Source organism: Lasiosphaeria miniovina, assembly GCF_030549165.1.
Source record: "Lasiosphaeria miniovina strain SMH2392-1A chromosome Unknown B0T26scaffold_5, whole genome shotgun sequence".
Taxonomy (NCBI): domain Eukaryota; kingdom Fungi; phylum Ascomycota; class Sordariomycetes; order Sordariales; family Lasiosphaeriaceae; genus Lasiosphaeria; species Lasiosphaeria miniovina.
In genome coordinates this window covers 5,379,800-5,388,263 of record NW_026848224.1, presented here as the reverse complement: position 1 = coordinate 5,388,263, position 8,464 = coordinate 5,379,800, and the positions used below count along the sequence as shown (strand labels likewise).

General features: G+C 60.2%; 3 protein-coding genes across 3 annotated transcripts; 1 reads left to right on the top strand and 2 right to left on the bottom strand.

Annotated features, from left to right (window-relative positions):
• Positions 1-230: 230 nt before the first annotated feature.
• Positions 231-2,488, bottom strand: B0T26DRAFT_754075 (uncharacterized protein; the record flags this gene model as incomplete). The annotated part of the gene is made up of 4 exons (XM_060445787.1): positions 231-1,366; positions 1,446-1,837; positions 1,901-2,221; positions 2,274-2,488. 4 exons carry the CDS (start codon positions 2,486-2,488, stop codon positions 231-233), a joined length of 2,064 nt encoding a protein of 687 aa, XP_060295356.1.
• A 978-nt stretch (positions 2,489-3,466) lies between these two features.
• On the bottom strand, positions 3,467-4,609 carry B0T26DRAFT_678296 (uncharacterized protein; the record flags this gene model as incomplete). The annotated part of the gene is made up of 1 exon (XM_060440210.1): positions 3,467-4,609. One exon carries the CDS (start codon positions 4,607-4,609, stop codon positions 3,467-3,469), a length of 1,143 nt encoding a protein of 380 aa, XP_060295355.1.
• A 2,839-nt stretch (positions 4,610-7,448) lies between these two features.
• Positions 7,449-8,407, top strand: B0T26DRAFT_383836 (ankyrin repeat-containing domain protein). Its single transcript, XM_060434714.1, has one exon. It carries the CDS (start codon positions 7,548-7,550, stop codon positions 8,238-8,240), a length of 693 nt encoding a protein of 230 aa, XP_060295354.1. The 5' UTR covers positions 7,449-7,547; the 3' UTR covers positions 8,241-8,407.
• The last annotated feature ends 57 nt before the right edge of the window (positions 8,408-8,464 follow it).

Genomic DNA, 8,464 nt, shown 5'->3' with positions numbered 1-8,464 from the left:
TTATTTAGTTTCAATGCAGATAAAAGTGACTAGTTGCGTAGGAAGAAAGAAGTGCGGAAGACCTTCCTACATGTAGGTAAAAGGTGCCTTTCGATATGCAAGCGCTAGGCTTGCGCCTATCTGAGAGGTCCGATCGTTCAGCTCGGGGGCCATGTCCGATACTGCCAGGATACGAGGATATATAGTCTTTCGCCAAAAAGCGGCTTAGAACTAGTTTAATCACCCTCCCCCTACACCGACGACACCCGACACAGCCGCCCATTCTGCGAGTTCGGGTACCCATCAACCGTCTGCACGTCCCACGACTCGCTACCAACGGTAGTGCGCGCCCAGAAGATGCCCCACGGGTCGTAGCGGCGCTTGATTTCCAGCAGGCGGGGGTAGTTGTCAGCGCCGTAGAAGCTTTGCTGCCAGTTGGGCTCCGCCGGATCGCCCTCGGCCATGTACGCGCCGGACCCGTGCGTCACCGCGCGCCAGGCATCGACGTAGGCCTCGACATCGGCGTCGAACGCGCGCGCCTGCGCCGCCGTCAGCGCCGCCGGCTGCACCTGCATCAGGCTGCCGTGCAGCACGGCAGAGCGCCACGCCGGGTTCACCGCGCTGTCGGCGCCCGGGGAACCGGCCACCGCCAGCGTCGGCCCGTAGGCGATGCCGTGGAACGTGTACCCGCCGACGTCCACGGCGCGCCGGATCGCCGCGAACGTCGACGCGAACAGCGCGTCGTCGGCCCAGTTCGCCCGCGGGAACAGCCGCGACCGGTAGCGCGTGTTGACGGGGCTGTCGCCGCCGCCCGTCTGCCGGAACGGCGAGCCGCCGGCGTACGGGAACGACGAGAAGGTTGAGAGGGTTGGCATGGCGGCTTTGATGCCGGCCGCGTTGAGCTCGTCGTACAGCGGCTGCATGAGCGTTGTCACGGCGCTGTTGTCGAGCCCCGGGATTGACGCCGAGGACGTGAAGCTGAAGCTGTTGTTGCCGAGAGGGTAGATGTAGCTGTAGCAGTACCCGCCGGCGTCGATCACGCGCGGGTTGAAGCGGTACGTGATGCTCACGCCCTTCCAGAACGTCTCGACGCTGCTGAGCGCCGCCGGCGGGCTGCCGAACCCGGGGAAGCTGCCGTTAAATCCGCCAGTGATGTTGGGGAAGGTAAAGTTGAAGCCGGTGATGTTGGGGAAGGTGAAGTTGAAGCCGGTAAAGTTGAAGCCGGTAAAGTTGAGCGGCGACGTGAAGTTGAAGTCGGGGAACGGCGACGCCGGCTGCGACGTGCCCTGCCCGACCGAGAAGGTCACGGGCATGCTGGTGACGCTGATTGGCGCGTGCGCTTTCAGGACCACCGAGGTCACGACGCCGTAGGTGCCTGCCACGGTGACTACGTGTGAGACGCTGCAGAGATGGGCCATGACCAATTACAGCAAAGAATTAAGGAGGTGGGCAGACACGTCACTTACTCGGACCGCCGCCCCGCAGCGCCCAGAACAGGTCCCGGTTTGTCTTGGAGTCGGCCGTCGCGAACTGCCCGTCGGGCGTGACGATGTTGAGCGCGAGCGCCTGGTCGGCGCCGAGCCCGTACTTGGACGTCAGGATGCCGTGGCCGCCCGACGCCAGCCAGCCGCCGACGGCGCCAACCGTGCTGCCGCCCGGCGACACCACGGTGATGTTGTGGTCGGCCATGTGGTTGAACAGCTCCCAGCTCTCGACGCCCGCGCCGACGCGCACCGCCATCCCCGTGTACACGTCCGACGCGTACTCGGGCACGAAGTCGAAGCTCTTCAGGTTGTGCACCCAGATGCTCAGCGAGCCCGCACCCGTCGACCGCCCGCCAAAGTCGTGGCCGGTGTTTCTGGGCTCGTCAGTCTCGGCTGTCTGTCTGCGACTCCCTTTCGTGCCCGTCTGGCAGACTCACTTGATGACGAGCCGCACGTTCTTGTTGCGCGCAAAGTTGACGGCGGCCTGGACGTCCTTGACGCTGCCAGCCTTGACCACGTACTCGGGCGAGCCGCCACGCGTGCAGTTGCCCTTGGCGTTCAGCACAGCCGGGCACGTGTTGCCCTGCGGCCACTGAGTCAGGACTGACAACGGGTCGTCGATCCAGAAGTGCGTCCGCCCGGCCTGCTGGACGAGATAGCGGCACGTTCCGGCGTTGTAGGCCTCGCCTTGGTAGCACGCCGAGCCCACGGGCTCGGGGCGCAGCAGCGCGCCGCCGAGCGTGACGTTGAGTTGCTTCCTGTTCACGGTCAGCTGTCTTGCCAAGTCGGACCGATGTCCATGATTATTACCATTCGGCGTCGCTCGGCCAGTCCTGACTGCCCGGCCACGCACGGCAGCTGGGGGCGTCGTTGTTGGGCTGTGTGGCATGCAGGTCGCCAAAGTTGAGGGCCGAAAAGTTTCCAATGTCAGCTCGCGACAACTGTATCGTCTCAAATGGAAACAAGGACGAAGCCTGGCCTGTGCCAGCGAGGGCGGCCATGACGGCCGCAACCAGAGCGTGCATGGTGGTTGGCAGCGACTCTCAGCAATAAGACGACTCTCAGCAATAAGACGACTCTCAGCTAATAAGACGACTCTCAGCAAATAAGACGGACCTTGAGTCTGTGCGACGACACCAGTCCCGGGAATCGGGGTGCCTCGGCCAGTTATAGCGGCGGGGTGCTTGGCATAGCTGCCGGTCGAGGTCCCAACCTGGTTCCCACGGGACTTGGGAGCATTCTCCATACTTGGTCTCTAGGCCGTGGCGGCTCGGTATTAGTGCGTGGTGCTTGCGACATTCTGGGTAAATTCGGCGACTCGGCGGACGCTCCCTATCCGGGTTCCCAACCCATCTTGGCTTTCCTGCTGTCACCAGCCGAGGCTAAAAAGCCGCAGCGCCTTTTTAAATGGCCGCGCCACGAACGGCCCACACTCGCACTACCGGCAGGCGTTGGAGATAAGGAACCGCGGACTCGGGCTTGCCAATGGCACGGGTTGACGCGTCACTCTGCAGTTGATGCAAGTGCGGCATCATTTCCAACAAGCGGCTGCTTCGGAGAGGTCGCGGCAGTGCGGGCGGGCTACAGAGTGTAGACAAGGGCTCATACTCTGTTCAGGCTCCTACTTGCACATTGGCCTTGGTTTGAGTAGCCTTGGTTTGAGTACTTGACATGACCGTTCACAATATAGTCCTTCCAGTCAGAGAGCCATTCACCACCTGTTCAATGCAAGCAACGACACTGTGACTGTCGCCCAAATTTCAGGCCCGCTCAGAAACACTGGCAAGAGACATTTGGCTAGAGTAACCAGCAGCCCTTCCCAGTCCCTAGAGGTAATTTCACGCAAACCACCATCCTCGACTCCCATGGAAAATGCAGCAAATGGCCACCGCCAGAACACAAAACAGACAAGAAAGGAAATGTCCAAAAAGACCTCCGCCTCCCTACGCTAGGTACCCAACCACGAAAGAAAACACCCAAGACTCCAGCCGTCGTTCGCCCGCTCAGACCCGTAACGCAGTGAGAAACCGTTGCGCCACGTCGCCCACATTGCCCTTGTCCAGCGTCCACGCGTCCGCCGCAGGGCGATACTCGACGGCCTCGACATCGGGCTGTAGACACAGCCAGCAGGCGAGCAGCAGGCCCTCGACGGCCCAGAGGACGCGCTCGCCGTCATCGGCAAACGGGCCGCTCCCACTCGCAATCCCACTCGCAATCCCACTCCCAACAGTCCCTCGCACCCCGCGCTGTTTCTGGAGCAATCCCGCCTCGTAGACGGCGCGGTCGGCGCGCTCCGTCCAGTCGGCGAAGCCGTCGAACCAGTCGGGCGCGTAGCGCGCCTCGAGGTCCGCGTCGCCGACGTGCTGCGGCCGCGCGCGGTGGCCGAACGGCGGTGGCGCTGGCGCCGGGTTGCCTGCCCACCCCGCTGCGTAGAAGACGTAGTGATGGCAGCCTGACGACGGGGATGGTGGGGACGTCCAGTCGGGCTGCAGGCGGTATTTATAGCCCACCCGTTTCGGGTTCGAGGGGGATGTGTTGTGGCGGGGTACTGGTGCTGATTGTTGTGCTGATTGTTGTGCTGATTGTTGTGCTGATTGTTGTGCTGATTGTCGTGCTGATTGTTGTGCTGATTGTCGTGCTGATGGTTGTGCTGATTGCTTTGCTGATTGTTGTGCTGATGGTTGTGCTGATTGTTGTGCTGATGACGGGGGAAGGGCGTTGCTGCTGGGCATTGGGGGGGACTTGCACGGGGGGGACTTGCACGGCGGCATGGTGCCGGCGCCCCCGCCGAAGACGCCAAACGACCCCGACACGGGGCTCAGCAGGATGGCGTCGATGCTGCTCAGGGCGCCCACGGCGGCGTGGTCGGGCACGGCGAGGGCCGGAGGTGGGGCGAAGCCGTGGTGGCCCTTGGCGCTGCCGCGCCGGACGAGACCGCCGTGGCCGGGGCCGGGGGCAGTCTTGTCTGGGGCCGGGGCCGGCGGGCGCTGCAGGCTGACGGCGATGGTGCCGTCGGCGCCGAGCTGCAGCGCCAGGCCGTAGTCGGTGGCCAACGACAGCCGGAAACACGCGCCGCTCTGCTGCTTCTGCTGCAGCGACGTGCAGAGCAGAAACGCGATGTCGGCCGTGGTCAGGCTGCGCATCATGGTGAGTTGTATGATGGTGTACACTGCAACGGTAAACAAGCCGGAAATGAGTCGAGGTCGGACGGGACGGGACATGGCATGCTAAGGCAGGTAGGTAAGGTATGTAGACGGCAAAGGGGGACGAGGTCGATATTAAGTGGGCTTGCTCGTCGGGGAGATCTGCCCCAGGAGGCGATCTGGCACATCTTGGGTGGGTGCGGGAGTGGGACGGTGGTGTGACGGGATGACGGCAGGAGGCCCTTGCCAGACAGCCCCATCACTCATTGGGGAAAGACGAACCATGAGTTGCTAAAAATGACCTGAGGCGCAGCGACGAAACCGCCGACACGTTGCACGCCCGTCATCCTTCCCCGTGCTTTACCAAGGAATTAAAAAAAAAATAGGAAAAGAAGGCAACTGGACAGGGTCGTCGTTTTGGCCGTTCCCCGGCCTGCATGGGCGAATCTCGTGCGCGGGGCTATCGCCGAGAGCTGCGAGGGATTGTGCCCGTTCCCGGCGTCTGGGTAACTCCGGGGTCAGCAAGGGGCGGCCAGTCGCGGTTTCGGCTATTTGTGGAAGCCAGGGGTTGCCGTGCTGCCATTGGCTGTCACCGCCTGCCATTGGTTGCTGCCCCTAGACGCGGTGCTTAAGCGCCCACGGTGAGGGCTGAAAATAGATGCCCACGCCCAGTCACATGCGGTTGGTCTTCTGGAAGCGGTTTGTGGCTGCGGGATCGTTCCGTGTTGGCCCGGTTCGACCGCTCTCCGAACGGATTTGTGTTTAGTGTTACAGAGTTTGAAGGCCTTGGTTCCGACTTTGACCCTGGCGGGTTCCGCGTCGGACAACTCGAGAAGAAATAACAGGTTAAGACCAGCCAATGAGATCGTTTGATTGTTGGAGATGACGTGTGGCAACGAATGGCAAAGCTTTCGGACCCCCAAAGCTGGCTGTGGATGGCCCGAGATCTGCTGGCGAAGAGAGAAATATTGAGAGATCCAAAGGCTTGGGCGGAGAAGAGAAGAAAGTTTCCGCTGAAGTTAAATAGGAGGGTGGGTGGTTACAAACCCGTGGTTCCGACTTGAGCTCCCTCGATTACTTCTCAGATAGCGCTCTGCTGTCAGTTAATATAGAATTAAATGCTCCCCTTTTTAAGTCCACTATTCTTCATGTCTGAATGCAAGAGACCATGGGCAAGTCGGAAGAGCCTCTCATCCCAAAGCACCAATATTTGACATTCCAACGAGTTTACGAGGTTGCAATGGACACTTGTACTATTTTAACAACACGTAACAGAACCAGATGAAGATGGACTGAGACTGCAAGTACAATGCTCGATTGTAATTCGTTGCTTCGGATTTTCGGTTATTACTGTCGCACAGTAACAGAGGCCAAAACAGGGGAGCAAGGATATGGGCTATTAGCCGGAATCCGGACTGTCCATTGCAACTCCCACTCTGCAATTGTCACCATCTGCAATTGACACCATCTGCAATTGACACCACACTGCATCTACTCTCCATCCATCTTATATGCTGCACAGATGAGGTGTCTAACTCCTACTCACCTATCTGAAAAACCCCCGTGATGGAAGCATTCCATAATTGTCGCGCATATCCTCGCTAGTCGTCTCCATAACAACCGGATCACCTCCGACTCCCCTACAACAACGCGCTCATATCTTGGCCACAGCCGCAGAAATACCCATAATTGTTCCCCAAGTAATAGTACCATGGCGGACCCACTCAGCATCGTGGCCAGTACTATCGCAGTAATCCAGGCCAGCGGCCGCCTCATTGCCCTCTGGCAAAAGCCCACACACCAATTTGGACCCCCTGAGGGCCCTTCTACATCGATATGCCGCACTTCTCGACTGCATGGAGTCTCTTGTCCAAAAGTACCTCGTCAAGCCGGGCAAAGCATACGATGGGGTCCAAAATGTCAAAAACACTGCGCTTCGACTCGGGTGGCTGAGAAAGAAGGTCAAGGTTTCCGAACTACGAGGCAGAATCAGCCAGGCCCGGCTCCTGGTGTCCGGGGAGCTGGCAGCAATATCTGCGTAAGTCCTGGTGTTTTACTGCGTCCTGAATACTGTAGACGGATTTGGCTGGTACTGCCGACCTGCCCCCAGCATCACGCAAGCCGGGCACCAAGCGACCATAGAGGCCCGATTCGAGCGTCAAGAGAAGTTATTGAACGAGCTTGCGCGTAATCAGGGCGCATATTCTGCTTAGTACGAGGATGCTTCGACTCGGTGTGAAGCTGCTTCGACCAGTATGAAGGTGCCTCGATCCGACATGATGAAGCTTCCATTCTTCACGAATATCCGATTTCACGGGGAGAGAAAGTCCATGCATTTAAATCTTCGACCAAAGAGCCATCTCGACCCGACGCTCTGTCCTCGGGCTTGGATTGGATGACCCAAGCCGTCCCATCCGACCTCTGCGAGAGTTGTCCGTGCCAATGCCACTCACAGTGGATCTTTACAACATCCAGCTGGAGCTTCCTGGCAGGATCAATGACGGTCCAGTCCCAGGGAAGTCCCATCCTCGCCAGGGGCTGCAACACGAAATCGTGCAGGAGAAAGTCCCTGCCGATGCTCACCAGCATCCTCTATCTTCCACACTGGCTCGCCGCTCGTGCCATCGCCATCACCCTCATCAACGGCCCATCCTTTTCCGTCACCCTCACTGCCAAACAGATCGTGTCCGTGAACTCGGAGTTCTTCACCTGCATACGGACCGGCGACTGCGAGCGGATCTAACAACTCCTCGCCAGCGGCGAAGCCTCGCTCGCCGCCGCGGTCAAGGTCCCCTCTGGAGCCAAGGACGGCCTGCTCTTCGCCCTGAACTACAAGTAGTACTAGGTCTGCCGCCTCCTCATCTCGTGGGGCGCAAACCCGCACGCGGCAAGCGACACGAGGCCGCTCCCCGGCTCGCCAGCGGACCTGGCCTGGGAGCACATGCAGGCATGGGCCGACAACGACACCGACAAGAACTTGATCCGAGCCATCTTCCCGGCCCCGCTCGACCTCGACCGCCGGCGCTTCTCCAAACTGCACCTCTCCGTCCTCGGCATCCACCACGCCGCCATCGACGCCCTCCTCCTCTCTGATCCCGCCCTCCTCCTCTCTGATCCCGCCCTCCTCCTCTCTGATCCCGCCCTCCTCGACGCACAAGACCGCCACGGCCGCGCCGCCGCGCACTGGGCCGCATGGAAAGGCGACGTCAGCACTCTAACCAAGCTCCTCAGCCACGGCGCCAGCCCGAACCTCGCCGACACCCGCGGCCCGACCCCCCTGCACTACGCGTGCATGACGGGGCTGGCCGCGTGCACGGCAGCCCTCGTGGCCGCGGGCGCCGACCTAAACAGCGCCGACCACCTCGGCATCACGCCGCTGCTGGGTTTGCCGCTGGGGACGTGCAGAGCTGATGCGCTGACTGCGGGAGGGCTGACGCCGCTGGAGACGCTGAGACAGAGGGGCCGTGTCACGAAGGAGCTTATCGAGGTGTTTGGTGCTTTGTTGGTCAAGGCGGGGTGGGGAGCAAGGGGTGTTGTTTTGAGTGGCTTTTTGGGGACGGAGGATGAGAGCGAGAGCGAGGCGGGTTCAGAGGGAGATGTCTTTGTTTTGGCCGACGAGGGAGCTGATGTCTGACTGGGACATCAGCTAATTATTTGGGTGTTGTGGTTCGGTGCTGATGCGGCGGCTTAGAAGTCTTTTCGGAAGTCGAAACGCCTTAAGGGGACATAATAATTGATGGTTCATATATTGTTAGCAGAGTCGTTTAGTGTAGGCTCGCGGTGAATGTTTCCGTCCCCGGTTCATAATGCCTACCGGAGCCTTTTCTTTCTCCTTCTTTCTCTTCTCCATGTACATCG

What these genes read in the sequence shown, in the direction of transcription:
- B0T26DRAFT_383836 (XM_060434714.1), top strand. Translation starts at nt 7,548, where the DNA reads ATGCAGGCATGGGCCGACAACGACACCGACAAGAACTTGATCCGAGCC.